This window comes from Ornithorhynchus anatinus, chromosome X5 (assembly GCF_004115215.2).
Source record: "Ornithorhynchus anatinus isolate Pmale09 chromosome X5, mOrnAna1.pri.v4, whole genome shotgun sequence".
NCBI classification, from domain to species: Eukaryota; Metazoa; Chordata; class Mammalia; order Monotremata; family Ornithorhynchidae; genus Ornithorhynchus; species Ornithorhynchus anatinus.
Genome location: NC_041753.1, coordinates 8,068,581 through 8,088,923, shown reverse-complemented (window position 1 = coordinate 8,088,923; position 20,343 = coordinate 8,068,581). Strand labels below are relative to the sequence as shown.

At 69.2% G+C, this 20,343-nt stretch overlaps 2 protein-coding genes across 2 annotated transcripts; both read left to right on the top strand.

Moving 5' to 3' along the window:
- The first annotated feature begins 386 nt into the window (after positions 1–386).
- Positions 387–3,865, top strand: AIF1 (allograft inflammatory factor 1). The gene is given in 9 exon segments (XM_029055740.1): positions 387–518; positions 1,049–1,109; positions 1,270–1,342; positions 1,473–1,493; positions 1,496–1,514; positions 2,368–2,412; positions 2,415–2,482; positions 2,484–2,554; positions 3,690–3,865. Coding segments are annotated over 9 exon segments (468 nt in total). The 5' UTR covers positions 387–493; the 3' UTR covers positions 3,775–3,865.
- A 4,432-nt stretch (positions 3,866–8,297) lies between these two features.
- On the top strand, positions 8,298–20,208 carry PRRC2A (proline rich coiled-coil 2A). The gene is given in 88 exon segments (NM_001242745.1): positions 8,298–8,409; positions 8,845–9,022; positions 9,447–9,546; positions 9,635–9,707; positions 9,856–9,999; positions 10,507–10,640; positions 10,780–10,859; positions 10,955–11,097; positions 11,409–11,499; positions 11,978–12,051; positions 12,054–12,107; positions 12,110–12,126; positions 12,129–12,188; positions 12,368–12,375; positions 12,378–12,626; positions 12,629–12,685; positions 12,688–12,899; positions 13,162–13,286; positions 13,288–13,353; positions 13,493–13,793; positions 13,916–13,918; positions 13,921–13,946; positions 13,949–13,960; positions 13,963–13,990; positions 13,993–13,999; positions 14,001–14,123; positions 14,281–14,604; positions 14,607–14,626; positions 14,629–14,644; positions 14,646–14,653; positions 14,656–14,671; positions 14,673–14,692; positions 14,695–14,715; positions 14,717–14,774; positions 14,777–14,784; positions 14,787–14,811; positions 14,814–14,844; positions 14,846–14,875; positions 14,877–14,900; positions 14,902–14,936; positions 14,939–14,962; positions 14,965–14,970; positions 14,973–14,992; positions 14,995–15,018; positions 15,021–15,031; positions 15,034–15,044; positions 15,047–15,082; position 15,085; positions 15,088–15,150; positions 15,152–15,169; positions 15,172–15,461; positions 15,464–15,469; positions 15,471–15,477; positions 15,480–15,509; positions 15,511–15,574; positions 15,576–15,648; positions 15,650–15,767; positions 15,770–15,940; positions 15,942–16,048; positions 16,050–16,108; positions 16,111–16,144; positions 16,246–16,499; positions 16,606–16,647; positions 16,649–16,659; positions 16,662–16,691; positions 16,694–16,719; positions 16,721–16,727; positions 16,909–17,038; positions 17,147–17,229; positions 17,328–17,401; positions 17,403–17,431; positions 17,434–17,455; positions 17,458–17,465; positions 17,468–17,559; positions 17,656–17,711; positions 17,713–17,752; positions 17,755–17,784; positions 17,944–18,018; positions 18,162–18,353; positions 18,482–18,564; positions 18,670–18,880; positions 18,984–19,082; positions 19,237–19,461; positions 19,683–19,771; positions 19,862–19,883; positions 19,886–19,889; positions 19,892–19,950; positions 20,065–20,208. Coding segments are annotated over 88 exon segments (6,423 nt in total).
- Positions 20,209–20,343: the final 135 nt, after the last annotated feature.

Here is a 20,343-nt window from a genome sequence, read left to right as displayed (position 1 = left end):
AGGGAAGAACTGGATGGAGGAGGACAGGCCCACTCTCTCCCCTGGATGAGGGAACAGATGATAGGTTGGAAATTGGGGGGGTGGCAAGCCAGAGGTTAGGAGGAAGAGAAAGAAGTTTATCTTGAAGGTAAGGGTGGGAATAACTGAGCTAAAAGGAAGGACCTGGGAGGGGCAGCGGGAGCTGGGTTCATCTCTCCAGAGTCTCAGGCAGCAGGGAGTGAGGATAGACTTGTGAACTATCTCATCTCTCTAGCCCCATCCCCTCCAAGGTGGGAGGCATTTGGGGTGGAGTGGGGAAGGTTGGGGGGGATGGCGGTGGGAAGCTGGGTCAGCAGAAAACAGGAAGTGAGAAGGAGAGGAGGGGACCAAACCCTGAGAAAGGGGAAGTCTCTGGGGGAGAGAGCGAGCGCCGAGGAGGAGAGACAAGGAGTTGGACGCGGGCAGACCGTCGGGGGGCTCGGATCCCTACCCACCGAAACCCGAAGGCAGAGGCATGAGTCAAGGCCAAAATCTGCAGGTAAAGGCGGGGATGGGGTTGTGGGGAGAAGGAAATGGGGAACTGAGGAAACCCAAAGGGGTCGTCGATGACAGAACTTTGGGCCTGGAGGGGAGGGAGGAAATGGGAAGACTGAGGAAGTCCAAAGTGATGCAGATGGGCAGAACTGTGGGCCAGGAAGCGGAGGGTTGGGGGGGCCGGAAATGGAGAGACTGAGAGAATCCAATGGAGTGTCAATGGTAGAACCATGGGTTGGGTGAGTGGGGGGGGGGGCAGGAAATGGGGAGACAGAAAAAACCAATGGGAGTGTCGACGGGGTCGGGGAGCTGGGATGGAGCCGGGGGAGCTGAGATGGAACGGGGGAGAGCTGGAATGAAGCGGGAGCAGAAGGAGCCCAAGATGTGGGAAGAAAGAGGCGGAGCCAGGGGCACCGGGGAGGGGTCAGGGGGGTCAGGACGGAGAAGGGGAGGAGGCAGGGCCTCCAGTGGTCTCTGCGGCCATCGGTGGCCGTCTCTGCAGCCTGTGTGTCTTCCTCCTCCTTCTCCCTTCCCAGGGGCAAGGCCTATGGGGAGTTCCTCCTTCAGCAGAAACAGAGACTGGATGGATCAATCAGGTAACAAGGAGATGATGAAAGGGTGTGAGCTAGGGCGGGAGGATGGTAATTGGGGAGGGAGGGGGGACAGCCCAGGCTACGGGAGGGGGTGCGGGGTGACCCGGGGTGGTTCCAGGCTGGGCCTGACCCACCCTTCCCCTCCCTGGGTGCCCCCCAACAGGAGTTCCTAGACGACCCCCAAGTACAGCACTGATGAGGAGCTGCCGCAGAAGCTGCGGGCCTTTCTCCAGTGAGTGAGCCCCGAAACCCGGCGGGCGGGAGGGGGAGCCTCAAAACTTGGATTTGGGGGGGGAATCTGTTTCCATCCTAAATCTGGCTTCACCTCCCTGACCTCAGGGTTCTCTCTCTCTCCTCCCTGCAGAGAAATACATGGAATTCGACCCTAAAACGGAGACGGGGACATTGGTGAGCTTGAGTTTGGGATTGACTGGGGGGGGGGGGGCAGCGGGGTGTGGGGAGTTAGGTCTCCCCTAGAAGGGGTTTTGCGGGGGGGTTTCTTCTGTTGTCCCCTACTAGGAGAGAGTGGATCTGCACTCCAGTCATGGGCCCCTCTGTTGAGGGGGGAGTAGGTTGGTCTCAGTAGGGTAGGTTAGTAATCATCAATCGGATTTATTGAACATTTACTTGTGTGCAGAGCACCGTACTAAGCGCTTGGGAAGGAGCAATATAAACAGGCGTTGTTGACACGCTCTCTGCCGCAAGGACCTTACGGTCTAGCAGAATAACTGTGGTATCTGTTAGGGAGCTTTATTTCTGTGCCAAGCACTGTACTGGGCACTGGGTAGCTACTGATAAGATTAAATCGGTCAGTGTCCCTACTCCACAAGAGGCGTTCGGGTCTAAGTGGCAGCCGGAGAACAGGTACTGAATCCCCATTTTACTGATGAGAAACGGGGGACACAGAGAAGTGGAAACGATTTGCCTGAGGTCACCCAGCAGAGAAGCTAAGTTTTATTCTTTGGTTTCTGATGGTATCTGTTCAGCATTTAACTATTGATGCCAGGCACTCTACTAAGAGCTGGGTGGACACAAAATAGTCAGGTTGGACGCCAGTCCGTGTCCCACACGGGGTTCAGGGTCTTAATCCCTATCTTAGAATTGAGGAAACTGAGCATAGAGGAGTGAAATGACTTGCCCCAAGGTCACCCAGCAGATAGGTGACAGGGTGAGAAGCAGGGTCCCCTGACACCTGGGCTCTTTTTGCTGGGCCGTGCTGGCTGAGGCCAGCCCCCGCCCCATGTGCTGCTGTTCCCCTCAGACATCATGTCCCTGAAGAGGATGCTGGAGAAGCTGGGGACGCCAAAAACCACTTGGAGCTGAAGAAGATGATCGGGGGGAGGTGGCAGGGGGCCAGAGAGAGGACCATCTCTTACCCAGGATTTCGTCCGCATGATGTTGGGGAAGAAATCGGCCATCTTTAAATGTGGGAGGACTCCCCTTCTTCTGTGCCCTCACAGCCTGCTCCCAAGGGGTCCCCCCATTTGGCTATTTTTGGGTTTTTTGAATTGGTACTTGTTCGGCGCTTACTACGTTCCAGGCCTTGTACTAAGCACTGGGGTGGGTACGAGGGAATCAGGTTGGACCCAGTCCCTGCCCCACCTGGGGCTCCCAGTCTTAAGCCCCATTTTACAGAAGAGAGAGCTGAGGCACAGGAAAGTAAAGTGACTTGGACAAGGTCCCATAGCAGACAAGTGGCGGAGCCGGGATGAGAACCCAGGTCCTTCGGACTCCCAGGCCTGGGCTCTATCTACTAGGTCATGTGCTTTTACTATTGCTTCCTTATCTCCACCCCCACTTCCCCTTGCCCGCAATGCCTTCCTCTTCAATCAATTCAAGCAATGGTATCCACTGAGCCCTTAGTACGCGGCCAAGGGGAGAGGGTCCAAAGCAGCCCAGTTGATAGACACGATTTCCTTCGCACAAGGAGCTTACGCGTCTAGAGGGGGAGTCAGACATCGAAGGATTTTTACAGAAAGAGAAGTGGCGAAGCATACAATAATTACGGCATTTGTTAAGCACCTGCTCTGTGGCAAGGACTGTTCTGAGCGCCGGCTTAGATTACAAGGTTATCAGGTTGGACCCGGTCCCCGTCCCGCCTGGGGCTCCACAGTCTAAGGGGGAGAGGGAACAGGCATTGAATCCCCATTTTACAGATGAGGAACCTGAGGCGCAGTGAAGGGACATGCCCTTGCCCAAAGGTCACATGGCACAGAAGGGGCGGAGTGGGATTAGAAGCCAGGTCCCCTGACTCCCAGGCCCAGGCTCTATCCACTAGGCCACGCTGCCATCAGTACAAAAGTGCTGGGGGTGGGAGGAGCATTAGTGATTAGGACTACGGGGGTTAGCCACGTGGGGAGGGAGGGAGGCCGGGGAAAATTAGGGCTAAATTAGGGAAGGCCTCTTGGAGAACATGGGATTTTAGGAGGGACCTGAAGGGGGGGAAGAGGGGTGGTCTGTTCATATATGAAGGGGATGGGGAAAGGATGTGACAAGGGGTCTTCAGGAAGACAGATGACACCTTTGTCTGTCTCTGTGTGTATATCTCTCTGTGTGTATGTGTGTCTCTCTCTTACCACACAGAATCCTGATGTACGAGGAGAAAGGCAGGGAGCAGGAGAAGCCCACAGGGCCGCCCGCTAAGAAGACCATCTCAGAGTTGCCCTGAGGGAGGCTGGGCCCAGGCCCCCGGCCCCAGCCCTCTCTACCCCTGCCTCACCCTCTGAGGGAACGAGAAATAAAATCTGTTTACCCTTCTGGCCTCAGTCTCCTTGGAATATTTTAGGTGAGGAAGGGCAAGGAGTGGCTTAAAGAGAAGAACCTGATCGTGTCTGAGGTAAGGGAGGGAGGCTGACGTTGAAAGAGAGGCCCTATCCCCCTCTAAAACTGTAAGCTCGTTGTGGGCAGGGCACACTCTCCCCAGTGCTTAGTACAGTGCCTTGCACACAGTAGGTGCACAATAAATCTCAGTGATTGGTTATCCCTTCTGAGGAGCAGCGTGACGTGGTGGAAAGAGACCAGGACTGTGAGTCAGGAGACCTAGGCTCTAATACACTCGTCTGTTGTGTGGCCTTGGGTAAGTCACCCGATTTCTCTGGGCCTCAGTTTCCTCATCTGCAAAATGGGGGATTAAATGTCTCCCTCCCTCTTAAAACCGTGAGCCCCTTGTGGGACAGGGACGATGTCGGATTGTATTTGCCCTCGTGATCCAGCAGTGAGCTAAGCCCTTTATTTCCCCTCTCTGCTCTCCCCTCTGAGCCAACTATGCTCTCGGCAGTCTCCCTTAAGCACTCTGACACTCCCCCTAGCCCCATAGCACTGATGTCCATATCCTCAAACTCCAAATTAGATTAGATTAGAGATGGGGAAATAGTAATGCCTATCTCCCCCTGTTAGACTATAAACTTGTTGTGAGCAGGCATCGCCGCATCTACCGACTCTGTTTTATCGTACTTCCCCAAACGCTCAGTACAGTGCTCTGCATACAGTAAGCGCTCAATAAATACCATCGATCGATGAATAAATGGCACGATTATTGAGAGTCTGCATAAATTATTCAAAAAGTGTCTGCCACACACTGCCTCACCCATTTGTGAATAAACTCAGGAGCCGTCTAACCAGAATGCTCACATAAATCCTGCTAATGACTCCAATCTCTGGAGATGCCTTTATTAACCTTGTAGCTCTCCCAACGCTTAGATCAGTGCTTGGCACATAGTAAGCCCTTGACGATGATCTTTTTTTAAAAAAAAAACATTAAAAATAAATAACATAAAAAAAGCTTCACCTCTTTGGGTGCATCCACTCATTTGGTGCCTCCAACTTGCTTTTTTGAACAAATTACGCTGAGGAAGAGTCGGCCCGCTCTTCCCACCTCACCTGCAAACCATAGGCTAACGAAGCCAGGAGGATCCAACCGATCTGTTGTTTGACTGGAGACTTTAAGCTCCTTGAGGGCAGGGATCATGTGTAATACAATACAGTGTGATTGTACTGAACTTTCCCGAGGCTCAGTAAAGTGCTCCACACACAGTCTGCGTTTAACTCTCCTCTTTTCTGTTTCTACCAGTAGAGAGGGGAGAGAGAGAGGAATAGGGAAGGAAAGGAGGGAGAGGAGGAGGAAGGGGAAGGAAAGGGGGTAGGGAAGAGAGGGCAAGAACAGCAGAGGAGGAGGAGGAGGAAAGAGGGAAGGAAGGGGGAGAGAAAGGAGAGAGAAGGGAAGGAGGGAGGGGAAAGAAAGGGGGTAAGGGAGAGGGCGGGAGAGGGGAGGAAGGGAGGGCGAGAGGGAAGGAAGGGAGAGCGAGATGGAGGGAGAAGGGATAGAAAGGAAGAGAGGTGATGAAGGAGAGAGAGGAGGGGGGTGGAAGGGAGAAAAAGGAGACGGGAGAGGGAAGGAAGGGAGAAGAGGGAGAAGGGGAAGGAAGGAGAAGAAAGGAAGGCAGAGAGGGAAGGAAAGAAGGAGAGGGAAGGAAGGGAGAGAGAGAAGAAAGGATGGAAGGAGAGAGGGAGGGGAGAGAGAGAGATGATGGGGAAGGCGGGAAAAATAGGAAAAGCGAGGAGAGGAAGAGCGAGGGAGCTCGATTCCCAGGGCGCCTAAGCCCCGCCCGTGCCGGTGCCTTTCTCTTCCCGCCGGCAGGCACGCCCCGAGCCCGGCAGGACGGGAGACAGGACGGGACAGGGAAGGACAGAACCCGACCGTCCGACCGTCTCCCCCTCCCTCCCGCCGGCCCGGCCCGGCCCGGCCCGGCCCGGCCGGGCCCCCTTTCCTGTGCATCGGGCGCCGGGGCCCCGCCCTCCATCCCGGCCGGCAGCCGCAGGGGGCGGTCATTCCCCCGCCTCGGCCAATCAGCGCCCCACAGCCCGAGCGCCCGAGCACCCGAGCGCCCGAACCCCCCAGCGCCCACGCTACGCGGGCGACGCCGTCCCGCCCGGCCCCCTCCCCCCGCGCACGCGCACGCGCCCTAGCTCCGGCCTCGCCCATTATGCAAACGAAGGGGGCGTGTCGGCGCCGCGCAGGGCGGGGGGAGGGCCGAGGAGCGAGAGAGAGAGAGAGGGAGGGAGGGAGAGAGAGAGAGAGAGAGAGGAGGGAGGGGGAGGGAAGGAAGGGGGGGGAGGCCTCCCGGGGGCGGCGGTTGCCCGGATGGGCCGTTAGTCGGAGCCGAGCCGCCGAGCGAACGAGGGAGACGGGAGGAGCCCGAGCCGGCGCCATCCGCCGCCATCCGTCCCCATCCCGTCCCGGGGAGGCCCCGGACCCCGGCTCCGGCCCCTCCGCGCACCCGGCCAGGTCAGTCCCGGGCGGCCGGGCCGGCCGGGGCCGAGGCGGCCGCCGCCGGCCCCCCGCGGCGGGCCGGGGGGAGGGGAGAGGAGAGCAGAGGAGAGGAGCAGCCATCAGCCGCCGCCGCCATTTTGTCCTCCTCCTCCTGCCGCCGCGGGGGCCCGAGCGCCCCTCCCCCCCGGCCGGCCGGTCCCCCCCGTGCGCCCGGGGCCCCCAGCCCGCCCCCCGGGCCGACACCGCTCGCCCCCCTCCCCGGGGCCCAGGCCCTCCCTCCTTCCCTCCTTCCCGTCCTCCTCCTCCGGGGGGAATCACACGGCCCTCCTGGGGTCAACCCCCCGGCCCCCTCCCCGTCACCCCCGGACCACCGCCTCTAGGTCGGGGTCCCCCGGGGGAGCCCTCCCTCCCCTCACCCACCTCCTCCCTCCCCTTTTTTGTTCGGGGGGAAGAATCCGTCTCGGGTGAGGCGGCCCCACGGGTCCTCACCAGCCCGGCCTCCCCCCTCATCTCCCTGTTCTGCCCTTAGCGCCCCCCGCCCCAGGAAGCCCCCACGCCGGGGGGGAGGGAATCGGATCGTCCTGGGCCTCCCCGTTGCCCCTTGGTCCCCGGCCTTGGGGTTCATTCCCGTCCCGCCCCTCAACTCCTCCCTGCACCCCGTTTAAGGCCCGGGTCACCCCCCGCCCCCCAATCTTCATGGAGGAGAAGGAAGAGACCGGTTGGGCTGTAACCGACAGAGGGGGCTTCGCGGGCGGGAAGAAGCTGGGGTGGCCTGGGGTCCCGGTGGAGAGAGGACCCAGGTGGGGCAGGGAAAAGGGGTGGGGGTGGAGGGGACGGTCCCTCTCTCCGGCATCGTGGAGCGGGGAGAAGGGGAGGTCCGGGGGCGCCGAGGGAGTCGCCATAAGGGCTGTAAGTGGGGGTGGGGGCCGGGAGCCGCAGGCGCCAACTCCTCCCCCCCCCCCCCCGCCCCGGTCTAGTCGGACGAGCTCATCAAATGGGCCGATTGGCCGCGGCCCTGTGGCCCTGTGGCCCTGTGGCCCTGTGGCCCTGTGGCCCTGTGGCCCTGTGGCCCTGTGGCCCTGTGGCCCTGTGGCCCTGTGGCCCTGTGGCCCTGTGGCCCTGTGGCCCTGTGGCCCTGTGGCCCTGTGGCCCTGTGGCCCTGTGGCCCTGTGGCCCTGTGGCCTGTGGCCCTGGCTCCGAAGCCTGCCGAGAAGGCCCGGGGCCTAGGCCCGGGCCATGATGCCGCCCGGCCCCGTGGCCAAGGGGCAATTGCCGGCCGGCCGGCCGGCCCTCTCCCCCCTCCCGGTGTCCGGGGCCGGCCTCCCTCCCTATGGGTGGGGTCCCTGTGGAAGCGGGGGGTCGGCCCCCCCTCGCAGTTGGTTCCAAGGCTCCCGTAAGGGCCAAAGAGCCGGAATGCCGTCCCGTCCCCGTCCCCCCGCCCCCCCCCCCCCCCCCGGTGACCGAGGGCCCCGGAGACGGTGGGGTGGCTCGGGGAGCCTGTGACCGATGGGGTCCGAGCGAGAGGTGAAGGGGCTCGTCCCTCCGAGCCCTTGAGCCCGGTGGGGGGGAGGCGGGACCCAGGGTCCCGGGAGGGAGCGGGTGCGGCGGGTCGGGAGCCCCCGCGGCCTTCTTGGAAGGGAGCTGGGGTCAGGAGGGGCGGAGCCCGAGAGGGAAAGCCGGGGGGAGCCGGCCCTCGGAAGGGAGGCCGCAGAGGCCCGGGAGGCGAGGCCGGGCTGGGAAGGGGAAGGGTTTTCGGCCGGAGGGTGGGAGGCCCGAACCCGGGGGGGGGGCGGGGGGCGGGGGCGGGGAGGAGCGGGCCGCCGGGGCCCGGAGTGAGGCAGCCCGGCCTCCGCCTACAGGCTCCGGCAGGTTTCGGGGGAGGCGCCTGCAGGACCCATCGTACTCAATGAGCTTCCAGCGCGATGTCCGATCGCTCGGGGCCGACTGCCAAGGGGAAGGATGGAAAAAAGTATTCCTCGCTCAACCTGTTTGATACCTACAAGGGCAAGTCCTTAGAGATCCAGAAACCCGCTGGTGAGGGCACCGGGGGAGGTGGGGGAGCGGGGGCTCCCCGCTCCGGGGGCAGGGCGGCGGGGGAGAAGCGCGTCCCCTCCCACAAAGGCGTGTCTGCAGCCCCGTGTGCCGGCGCGTAAGAACCGGAGGCAGAGAGGCAGGGACGGGAGCGTCCCGGGGGCGACTGGCTCCCTCGTGGGCCCCGGGACCACCCCCCGTCCTACAAGGAGCCCCCGCGGAGGAGCCGGCGGGATGGAGCCTCCAGGTCCGGGGTGGGGGGGCTGAGGGAGCTCCGCGCACGCGGGCCACCCCCACTTATGCCGTGAGGGCGGCTCGGGGCTGCCCTGATGAAGGGGTGGGCGAGCCCGGAGGGGGTTGGGGAGGCTGGACTGGCAGGGGGCTCCCATGGCAGTGGGAGGGGGCCCTCTGACGCCCGCTCTCCCCTCGGCGGCCCAGTCGCCCCCCGCCATGGCCTGCAGAGTCTCGGCAAAGTCGCCATTGCCCGGCGCATGCCACCCCCAGCCAACCTGCCAAGCCTGAAAGCCGAGAACAAAGGCAATGACCCCAACGTCTCGCTAGTGCCCAAAGACGGAACAGGATGGGCAAGCAAACAGGAGCAGACCGACCCCAAGTGGTATCCCCGGCGGTGGTGTGGGGCACGAGGGGGGGCGGTGGCGGGTGGGCGCTCCGGTCCGGCCCCTCCCGCAAAGGCGCGTCCGAGACTCCCGTGCCCAGACGCGTAAGAACCGGAGGTAGAGAGATGGGCTGAGGGGCCCCTGAGCCGGCTCCCCCCTGCAGGTTCCGAGGGTCCCCTGCCCCACACTGAGTCCCAGCGAGGGGTCTCTGAGCTCCGTCCGGAGGGGTTGGGCTGTCGCCGCGGGTGGTGGTGGGGGTTCGGGGGGGCGCCGTCAAGGCCTCCGAGTTGTTGACCGGGGTTGGGAGTGGGGGGCAAGTTTCCGGGCTTTGATGCCCAGGGGACCCTGGGCTCTGACTGGACGGCCCAGCCCGGTTCATCCTCTCCCGTTCCCCCCGCCCCCCGTGTCCGTGCCCTCCACCAGTTCCGATGCCTCGACCGCTCAGCCGCCGGAATCGCAGCCACCGCCGGCTTCGCAGACGCCTGCCTCCAGCCAGCCGAAGCGACCCCCAGCGGGACCCGAGGTGGGGGCCGGGCCTGGGCCGAGGGGTGCCAGGGAGGGAGGGAGACCCCCGGGACCCCACCTCACCCCACCCACCTCTCCCTCCACAGAATGCCCCTTCGGCTCCAAGCGGGGCAAAGTCTTGGGCGCAGGCCAGCGTCACCCACGGAGCACACGGGGATGGTGAGTGAGCTAGGGAGGGCCTGGGGGTTCACGTCCCACCCTGAGCCTGCTGCCCTTAGGCGTTTGCTCCCCTCTCTCCCCCCGTGGCCCCCTCTCCGGTCTTGGGGAGCCCTCCAGCCCCTCCAGCTCTCCCCCTTGTCCACCGCAGGTGGAAGGGCATCAAGCCTACTGTCGCGATTCTCTCGAGAGGAATTTCCGACCCTGCAGGCGGCTGGCGACCAGGACAAAGCTGCCAAGGAAAGGGAGTCTGCCGAACCGTCGTCTGGGCCCGGACCAAGCCTCCGCCCCCAGAGTGAGTCCCCGGTCTGGCCCCGCAGTCGGTCGGGCCATCCTTCCGTCCGTCAGTCACGGGCGGTCGTTGAGAAGGTCCTCGTTGGGTGCGGAGCCCTGGTCTAAGTGTTCGGGAGAGGACAGTACAGCAGAGTTGGTGGACACGGGCCCTGCCCACAAGGAGCTTCCAGGCTCGAGGAGGGAATGATCGCTGCCGCGTTCGTTCTGCGTTTACTATGGGCCGAGCCCCGTACTAAGTGCCGGGTAGATCCACGATCGTCGGGTTGGACACTGTCCTCGTCCCGCATGAGGGCTCCCAGTCTGATTAGGAGGGAGAATGGGGATCAAATCCCCATTTTACAGACGAGATCGCTGAGGCCCAGGGCAGCCCCCCCGGCGGACAAGCGGTGGGGCCGGGAGTAGAATCCGGGTCCCCTGACGCCCGGGCCCGGGCCGCTGGGGCCACGTGGCCTGCGGGCCGACTTGGCTCACCCCCCTTCTTCTGCCCCCCTTCTTCTGCCCTCCGCAGACTCCACCACCTGGAGGGACGGAGGTGGGCGGGGCCCCGAGGAGCTGGAGGGCCCGGACTCCAGGCTCCACGCAGGGCTCCAGCCTGCCGGCCCACCCCAGTTCCCTCCCTATCGCGGAATGATGCCGCCTTTCGTGAGTCGGGGCGGGGCGCCGGTTCTCGGGGCTGGGGGCGGGGGGGGGGGTGGAGGGGCCGGGACTGGAGCGAGAAGGTGGGGCCGGGCCGGGTGGCTGCGGTCCCCCGCTGAGCCTCTGTTGTTGGGCTCTGTTGCAGATGTACCCCCCGTACCTGCCCTTTCCTCCCCCTTATGGACCGCAGGGGCCTTACCGCTACCCCACACCTGATGGGCCTAGGTGAGCTGAGGGAAGCGGAGGGGAGGGGCGGAGAGGCGTGGGCCGCCACGCCCGACTCCTCTTGGGATCTGACAGCGTCTCCCCCGTCCCGGCAGCCGCTTCCCCCGTCTGGCTGGGCCCCGGGGTGCAGGCCCCCAGCTGCGCCTGGCCGAACCCGTCAGCCGCCCGGCCATCCTCAAGGAGGACAACCTCAAGGAGTTCGACCAGTTGGACCAGGAGAACGACGACGGCTGGGCCGGTGAGAGTAGAGACGGGACACCACATCGGCGGGGGGCGGGGGGCCCCCCGGAGCCCGGGAAGGAGGGGCCTTTTGTGCGCCATAAGTGCGCGGCGGCGTGCGGGTCGCTGAGCCTGATGGGGCGACGTGTGCCGGCAGGCTCGGGGAGGTGGCCCTGCCCTTCCCTTCCCCTCTCTGTCCTCTCGCATCCCTTCCCCCGCTCTAAGCTAGTCCAGGTGTCGACCGGGGCCCTGAGCCGAAGGGGGAGGGCGCCCCTCGGGCGGGTCAGCCCGTGACTGGACCCTCCCCGTGACACCCTCCCCCCGCCGCAGGGGCCCACGAGGAGGTCGACTACACCGAGAAGCTCAAGTTCAGCGACGAGGAGGATGGGCGCGACTCTGACGAGGAAGGGGCCGAGGGCCGGTGAGGAGAGGGCCGGGGTGGAGGGCTGGGCCATTGGTTGGGGAAAGGTTGCTCCTCTTCCACTGCGTGACCCTCTCGCCGGCCACCTCGGCCCGCTCGTTTTTTTGGATCGGTCGATCCTCAAGGTCTCTCCCCCAGGAGAGTGGAAGCTCCTGGCGAGCAGGGAACGGGGACCCTGGGTTGTTCCGTACTTCCCGAGCGTTCGGTACGGCACGCCATGCCAATGGGGTGCCCGGTACGTGTCGCTGCCACTCTCCCCACCGCTCTCCCGGTGAGCCCGGAGCCCATCGGGACAGGGTTTCTAGTGGGGGAATCTCGCGCGAGGGGCTCTCCCTTCCAAGAGAGCGGGCGAGCTCCCGTTGGTCTTCTCGAGACGGGAGAAGGCCGCTGGTGGTTGGTTTTGTGGGCGGGGGAGCCTGGTGATTGATTGATTGATTGGCTGGCTGGCTTCCTCCCCCCACCCCGGCTCCCTCCGCAGCAAGGAGCCCCGCCCTGCCGGCGAAGAGCGGCCTCCCGGATCGGAGGCCGACGGCCCAAAGGGGGGCTCCCCGCCGCCGAGCCGCCTCCCCCGAAGACCGCCTGGGCCGAGAACTCTCGCCCACCCGAGGGGAGCCCGGGCCCCCGCCCCCAAGCCGCCTCCGCCTCACCGAGGCCCAGCTGGCAATTGGGGACCCCCTGGGGATTATCCAGTAAGGACCCCGGGCCGGGCGTGGGAGCAGAGGAGGACGAGGAGGTGGAGGAGGCGGCGGGGACGAGACGGGCAGCAGCGGGTAATGGTGTTAGGGAAGCCGGGGAGAGGGCAGCTGAGCGGTTCCGGGCCAATCGGGGCCCGGGGCGGCTCCCTTTCCCCGCTCCCTCCGTCCTGCAGGATCGCGGGGCCCCCCCTGCAAGCCCCCGGCCCCAGAGGATGAAGACGAGGCCTGGCGGCAACGGCGCAAACAGTCGTCGTCTGAGATCTCGCTTGCTGTGGAGCGGGCCCGGCGCCGGCGCGAGGAGGAGGAGCGGCGCATGCAGGAGGAGCGCCGGGCGGCCTGCGCCGAGAAGCTCAAGCGACTGGACGAGAAGTTCGGGGCCCCCGACAAGCGGCTCAAGGCCGAGCCGCCCGCCCCCGCCGTGGCCGCCACCCCCCGGCCCCGGTCCTGGTCCCAGCCCCGGCCCCGGCCCCTGCTGCCGTCACCACCGCCGCCCGGTCCCCGCCGTCGCCCCGCTCCCACCGGGCCCCCCCGCCGCCCTGCCTGCACCCTCCACGGCCCCGGAGAAGGAGCCCCGGGAGCCGGGCGTGGCCCTGGCCGTGACCCCGGCCCCGGCCCCGGCCCCGGCCGCGGCCCCGCCGCCCGCCCCGGCCGCGGTCCCGGCCCCAGCAGGCGGTGACGGCACCGGCGGCTTTGATCCCGGCCCAGGTAGGCCGCACAGCTGAGCGGCGCCGGGCCCTCTCCGGTGTATCGGCGAGAGAGGGAGGGGATGACCCCCCCTCAGCCGTGGGTCCTCTGGGGAGTCGGGATGGAGCCCGCGGCGCTGGAAACGGCAGGGATGGACGGACGGACCGGTGGATGAGCGATCCTGGCTCGGTGGAGGCGGGGATCGGCCCCCCGCCGGCCGGTTTATGGAGGGGAGGTCTCGAACCCTCCTCTCACCGGCCCTTCTCCCCCTCCTCCCCGACAGCGGAGCCCCCGCTGCCCACGAAGGATGGGCCTGAGCTGTTGGACGAGGCCCCCCAGCCGGCCACTCCCCCGACGCCCAAGGCGGAGCCCAAAGCGGACGGGCCGGGGCCAGCCCGGCCGCCCCCCCGGCCAAGGCCTGGGCTACCCCAAGTACCAGAAGTCGCTGCCTCCGCGCTTCCAGCGGCAGCAGCAGGTGAGACGGGTGAGCCCGCGGCTCCCTACTCCTCCCCCCACCTGCCACGCTTTGGGCCTCTCCCCCTCCCGCCGTCTGCCGGACGCCCGTGTCCCCCTCATCTCTCTCTCACCTCCCCCCGCTCCGTCTTTCCCCCCAGGAGCAACTCCTGAAACAGCAACAGCAGCAGCAGTGGCAGCAGCAGCAGCAGCAGAACTCGGCTCCGCCCACCCCGGTGCCCCCATCGCCCCCTCAGCCCGTGGCCCTGGGTCCCGTGCCGGCCCCGCCGGCCCCGCCCCAGCCGCCCAAGGCCCTGTACCCGGGCTCGCTGGGGCGGCCCCCGCCCATGCCCCCCCTGAACTTCGACCCCCGCTGGATGATGATCCCGCCCTACATGGACCCCCGGCTGATCCAGGGGCGGGCCCCGCTGGACTTCTACCCGCCGGGTGTGCACCCCTCTGGTGAGGAAGGGGAGCGGAAGAAGCGCCCAGCGGGACCGGGGCCGGGGGACGGTGACGGGCGGGCCCGGGTCCCCAGAGCCGCGGTGACCCGAGCCGCTCTCTCTCCCCGCCCCCTCGCCCAGGCCTGTTCCCCGGGAGCGTTCGGACAGCGGGGGTCGAGCTCGGAACCTTCGATCGGCACCCGACGCCCCTCCTGCGGAGCGGGGGCACCCCCCCGGTGGACGCCAAGCTGGCCTGGGCCGGAGACGTGTTCGCGACCGGGAACGCCGACCCCCGGCCCCTGCCTTCGCCCCTGCGTCAGACGGCGGACGAGGAAGACAAGGGGATGAGGTGAGGCCGGGGGGGGGGGGGGGGCAGCTGGGATCCGGAGGAGGCTGAGGTGGGGAGCCGGGGCCGGGCTGGGGGCCGGCGGCCCCCGGAACTCATCCTCCGCCCCCCTCATCTCCCACTTACCTCTGTCTCCCCTCCCCTCCCCGTGCCCGCCCAGGAGCGAGACGCCCCCAGCTCCACCCCCACCCCCTTACCTAGCCACCTACCCGGGCTTCCCCGAGAACGGAGCCCCCGGCCCCCCTCTCTCCCGCTTTCCTCTGGAGGAGCCCGCGCCCCCTGGGACGCGCCCGGGACCCTGGGCCCCCGCCGACGAGACTCCGAAGCTGCCGGCTCCCCTCAAGAAGGAGCCCCCGAAAGAGGAGCCCCCCCCGGGCGGCCCGGAAGCCGGGCGCAAACCCCCCCGCGGGGCCAACGGGGGCCCGCCCCTGCGCCGCGAGAGCCGAACCGAGACCCGCTGGGGCCCGAGGCCCGGGAGCAGCCGCCCGGCCCCCCCGAAGAGGCCGGGTCACGGGGGCCCCTCCCGCCCCCGCGCGGGCCGGACCCATCAAAGAAGCCCTGGGGCCTCCCCAAGCGGAGGAGCCGCCCGCCAAGGGCCCCCGACACGGCGGAGGAGACCCCCAGGCCGGACCCCCTCAAGCCACCCAAAGTCAAAGGGGGATGGTGCGGCGATGGGGAAGGAGCCCCCGTCGGATGGGGCGGGCCCCTGTCCCCCAGCCCCCGGGCCCCGCCGCGACTACTCCTCCGAGGGCCCCTGGACCCCTGCTGGGGCGGGGCGGGCGGGGAATACTTCGCTCCGGGTGGCCGCGGCTTCCGGGCACCTACGGGGGCCGGGGGCCGGGGGCCGCGGGGCCGCGAGTTCCGCAGCTCCCGGAGTTCCGGGCAGAGGACGGGCGTGGGTCGGGGGGCCCGGCCCCACCCCCTCCGCCGCGGGGCCGCACGGCCAGCGAGACGCGGAGCGAGGCTCGAGTACGAGGAGGTGCCCAAGCGTCGCCGCCAGCGGGGCTCGAGCACGGGCAGCGAGACCCACAGAGAGCGACCTGGCGCCCTCGACAAGGAGGTTGCCGTGCCCCCGGCCGCCCCGCCGCCGCTCCCCCCGCACCCGTCGCCGGCCCCGGGAGCCCGCTTCCCGGCGGCCCGGGGCGGGCGCGTCTTCACCCCCCGCGGGGTCCCCTCCCGCCGGGGCCGCGGGGGCGGGCGGCCCCCGGTGATGGCCGGTTGGAGTCCCCCGGCCAAGGCCCTGGGCCCCAAGAAGCCCCTGGGGGCGCCGCCGCCGCCGCCGAGCAAGGAAGCGGTCGTCGTCATCGTCGGGGGCGGCGGCGGGGCCAAGGAGAAGGCCCCGGAGGCGGGAGGCGGCCCATTCCGGGCCCGCCGCCGCGGGGCGGCCTGTGAGGACGGCGAACGGCCGCGGCGCAGACGGCACGGCCGGGCCCAGCAGCAGGACAAGCCGCCCCCGATTCCGCCGGCTCAAGCAGGAGCGGGACAACGCGGCCCGCGGGGCGGACGGCCCCTCCCCGGCCCCGGCCCCTGGTCCCGGCCCCGGCCCCCGACGAGCCCCCCGACGCGGGCCCGGGCCCCGCCCCCGCCCCGCCAGCCCCGCCCCCGGCCCCGGCCTCCTCGCAGCCCGCCCAGCCGCCCCCCCGCCCGCGGCGGCGGCCAAGTCCCCGGACCTCTCGAACCAGAACTCGGACCAGGCCAACGAGGAGTGGGAGACGGCCTCGGAGAGCAGCGACTTCGCCGGCGAGCGGCGCGGGGACAAGGAGGCCCCCCCGGCCGCCCTGCTGACCCCCAAGGCCGGCGGCGGGGGGCCGCCCGGGGGGGCCGGGACCGCGTCCGGAGCCCAGTCACCGGGCCCGCGACCTGAGCAAGCGCAGCTTCTCCAGCCAGCGGCCCGGCATGGAGCGGCAGAACCGGCGCCCGGGACCCCCCGGGCAAGGCCGGGGGCGGCGCCGGGGGAGGGCCGGGGGGTCGGGCCGGGCCCAGCCGGGGGACAAGAGGAACTGGCCTTCTCCCAAGAACCGCAGGTGAGGTGGCGGGGCGCGGGGCGGGCGGGCGGGCGGCGGGTGGGCGTGGCAGGGGTGGCGAAGGCTGAACCCCGGTCCCCGGCCCCCCGCTCGCCCTTCAGCCGGCCCCCAGAGGAGCAGCCCGTGGGGCTCCCCCTGCCTCCCCCGCCACCCAGCAGCTCGGCCGTCTTCCGCCTGGACCGGGTCATCCACAGCGACCCAGCCGGCATCCAGCAGGCTTTGGCTCAGCTCAGCAGCCGCCAGGCGGCGCCGGGGTCGGTGCCCCCGCGGCCCAAGCCGGGACCCCCCGCCGCTCCCCGGGCCCCGGCCCACTACGAGCCCCCCCGGGCCAGCAGCCACGGCGCCGGCGGCACCGGTGAGCGCCGAGGGCCGCTGGCGGGGGGTTCGGGGCGGGCGGGGATCGGGGGCGCTCACCCCACCTCCTCCCCCACCTCCGTCACCCTCCTCTCGCTCTTCCCCAGACCCCCACCTCGTGGAGCCGGGGCCGGCGGCGAGGGGGGTGGGACTCCGCCGGGGCAGCCCCTTCCCCCCCAAACGGCGGGAGCGGGGCCCCCCCGCAAGCCGGAGCTGCTGCCTGCCAGAGGTGAGCGAGGCCCGGGGCCGCCGCCCACTCGGAGACCCCAGAACCCGGACTCCCCCCGCCCCGCGTCGGCCCCCCCGCCCTCTCCCCCGTCATCCGGGACCGGCTCCCCCCGCCCCGCCTGACCTCCCTCCGCCCCGCCTGACCTCCCTCCGCGGCTCTCTCTCTCCTCCCCGCTCTCCAGGAGGCCCCGCCCCCTCCCCACGGCTCCGCGTTCCCGGGTCCCAAGCCGGAGGGGCCGGGGCCCCGGGGGGAGCCTCGGGACCCGGGCACGGAGACCCTGGCCCCCCACATCTGGAACCGCCTGCACAGCAGTGAGTGGGGGTTGGGGGCACGGGGGCCGGGCTGGGAGAGGGGGTCGCGGGCCGCCCCCTCCCCTCTGACCTCGGCGCCCCGGTCCGTCGGCCCGCCTCCCCCCGCAGCAGCCAGCCGCAAGAGCTACCGGCCCGGCTCCGAGCCCTGGATGGAGCCCCTCACCCCCCTGGAGGACGGGCCCGGCCCGGAGGTGAGAGGCGAGGGGTCGGCCCGTGGACTGTCCCCGCCGGCTGCCCCGCCCCCGCCGGCTGACCCCTCCCCCTCTCTCCTCTGCCCCCCCACCCCCAGATGAGCCAGTCCGACAGCGGGGTGGACCTGAGTGGCAGCTCCCAGGTATCTTCCGGGCCCTGCAGCCAGCGCAGGCTCTCCCGATGGGGCGCTCAAGGCGGTGGGGAGGGCGCCCCCAAAAGGCCGGGGGCCCCTCCCCCTGAGCGCCACGTCCGCCGAAGGGCCACCGGGCCCAGAGCCCCCGGACCCCTCTCGGAGACGGCCGCCCGCCCCCCGCGACGGGGATAAGAAGGTAGCGGGCGTCTGGCGCCGTTCCCCCCCGCCCCCGGCCCCGCTCCAGCCCCCGCCCCCGCCGGCCCCGGGGGCTGACCCTCCGCCTTCTCCCTAGGAGCCACCCCCACCCCCGGCCATCGGCACCGAGCGGGGCCAGCGCGCCGACCGAGGGCCAGGAGTCCGCCGGGGCCCCCCGGGACCCCCACCGGCCCGGCCCCCCATCCAGTTTGGAGCCAGTGATAAGGTGGGGACTCCGGAGGAGCGGGACCCCCACCCTGCCCCCTGGGTCCCGGACGAGGGCCCCCTCCCCGCCGTCCCACCCCACTGGCGCTCTGCCCTGCCGCCCCACGCTCTGACTCTTTTCCCCTCTCCCCCCCCCACAACTCCCCCCACGCCACCTCAGGACTCGGACCTGCGGCTCTCCCTGGCAGAGGGCGTGAAGCCAGAGGAGGATCTCACTCCGTCCGGGGGCGAGGGGGTGAGGCGGGGACCCTGGGGAGGGATGGGGGCTCGAGGGAGGGATGGGGGCCCGGGGTCGAGCCTGGAGGGACGAGACAGGGTCGGGGGCCTTGTCTCGCCGCGGCCTGACAGGCGCCCTCTCCCCTCCCGGCCCGGCCCCAGGCCGCTCCGGGCCCCCGGGACTGGGAGTTGCTCCCTCCCAGGTCCCAGCCGGCAGAGCCGCGGCCCAAAAGCCTGGGCCCCCCGCACTGCGGGCCGGAGCCCGGACCCTCGCCCGGACCCTCGCCCGGACCCTCGGGGCCTCGGCTCTACCCCGAGCTCTTCTACGGCAGCACAGGCCCCCCCGGCTCTCAGGTAGGACTCCGGGCCGACCCTCGGCCCCGCCTCCCCGCCAGCACTCTGTCCTGCCTCAGCCGGCCCCACCGCCCCCCGCCCCCATCCCACCCCAACCCCCTACCGAGCCGCTCCTGCCCCACCCCTAGGTCCCGGGAGCTGCCGTGGACTCCACGCTCCACCCCAACACGGGCGCCTTCCGCCCCAGCACACCTTCGCTGCACCCCTTCAGGTGAGGGGGCCGCTGGGGGAGGCGGGGAGGGGAGAGGACCTCCGGGGCCGGCCTCTCCTCCCCACCCCCGGCCCTCGCTCATCCCTCCCTCCGTCCGCCCGCCAGGTCGCAGCCTCTCTACCTGCCGCCCGGCCCGGCCCCGGGCTCGGCGCTGCTGTCGGGGGTGGCCCTCAAAGGCCAGTTTCTGGAGCTGTCGGCCCTGCAGGCGGCCGAACTGGGCAAACTGCCCGGCGGGGGCGTCCTCTACCCGCCGCCCTCCTTCCTCTACCCGCCGGCCTTCTGCCCCAGCCCCCTGCCCGACCCCGCCCTGCTGCAGGTGAGGCGGCCGGCCCCGGGGGTGGATGAACGCCGAGGGGGACGGGAGCCCTTGGAATGGTGGGCTGAGCCTCCGTCCCCCCCCCCAACTCCCCCCCCCCCAGGTTCGTCAGGACCTACCGTCACCCTCAGACTTCTACTCGGCCCCCCTGCAGCCCGGCGGCCAGAACGGCTTCCTGCCCCCAGCCGCGCCTGCCCAGCAGGTACTCCGCGTCCCCTCGGCCCCGGGGGGCGGGGGGTGGGGTGGGAGGATCCAGGCGAAGCTCCCCACCTGCCCGCGGTGTCCCCCGGTGGCTCCGAGGGGGGCGGTCCCGCTCTGTAACCCCCTTCCTCCCTCCCTTCCCCTCCCCTCCCCAGATGCTGCTTCCTGTGGTGGAGTCCCAGCTGCCGGTGGTCAACTTCAGCTCCCTGGCCCCCGCCCCGCCTCCAGCTCCTCCTCCCCCTCCTCCTCCGCTGTCCCTGCTGCCCGTGGGCCCCGCCCTCCAGCCCCCCAGCCTGGCGGTCCGCCCTCCGCCCGTGCCCCCGGCCCGGGTGCTGCCCTCGTCTGCCCGGCCCTTCCCCCCCAGCCTGGGGCGGGCGGAGGTGAGGGGGCCCGATGGGGGATGAGGAAGGGAGGGTCGGGCCCCGGGGCCCTCGGGTTTTGGGGGAAGGAGCAGCTGTCTCGGTCCCTTCGAACCGACCGGCAGACTGAGGCCCGGGGAGGTCGGCCCGCCAGCCTCCGCCTCCTCGCCACTCCGAAGCAGAGGGCGACGGAGCCGGGGCCGGATCTCCTCCTCACCCTCCTTCCCTCCTCCCGCCCTCAGCTGCATCCGGTGGAGCTGAAGCCATTCCAGGACTACCGTAAGATGGGCAACCTCGGGGGGGCCGGGGCCCGCACCCCCACAGCCGCAAGGTGAGCCCGGGGCCGGTCCCCCCTCCCCGCTTGGCCGGGGCCCGCCCCGGAGGGCCGCCACCGCCTCAACCGTCCCGTCCTCTCCCTCAGGCCCTTCTCCGGCCTCGGCTCCAGCTCAAGCCCCGCCCAATGGCTACAGCGGTATTTTTCGCACCCAGCGCTTCGACCTCTACCAGCAGGTGATCCCGCCCCTTTCCCTCTCTTCTGACCCCCCCCCCCCCCGCGGGCCCTGGGCCCCGGGCCCCGCCCAGAGCTAACCCCCGCCACCTGATCTGTCCTTCCATCTGCCCCAGGCCTCTCCGCCGGACGCCTTGCGCTGGACGCCGAAGCCCTGGGACCGAGGGGGCCCCCCTCCCCGCGAGGGGCCTCCGAGGCGGCCGGAGGAGACGCAGCCCCGGCCTGGAGACAAGGACCCTGGCCTGCCCCCTCCCCGCTGAGGCCGCCGCCGGCCCCCCCCCCCTCCCGCCCCCGTCCCTCCCCGGGGGCCTGTACATAGATATAAATATATAAGGGGGGACGGGGCGGGAGGGGGGGGCGGGAGGGACCTTTCCCTCCCCTTCCCCACGCTCCCT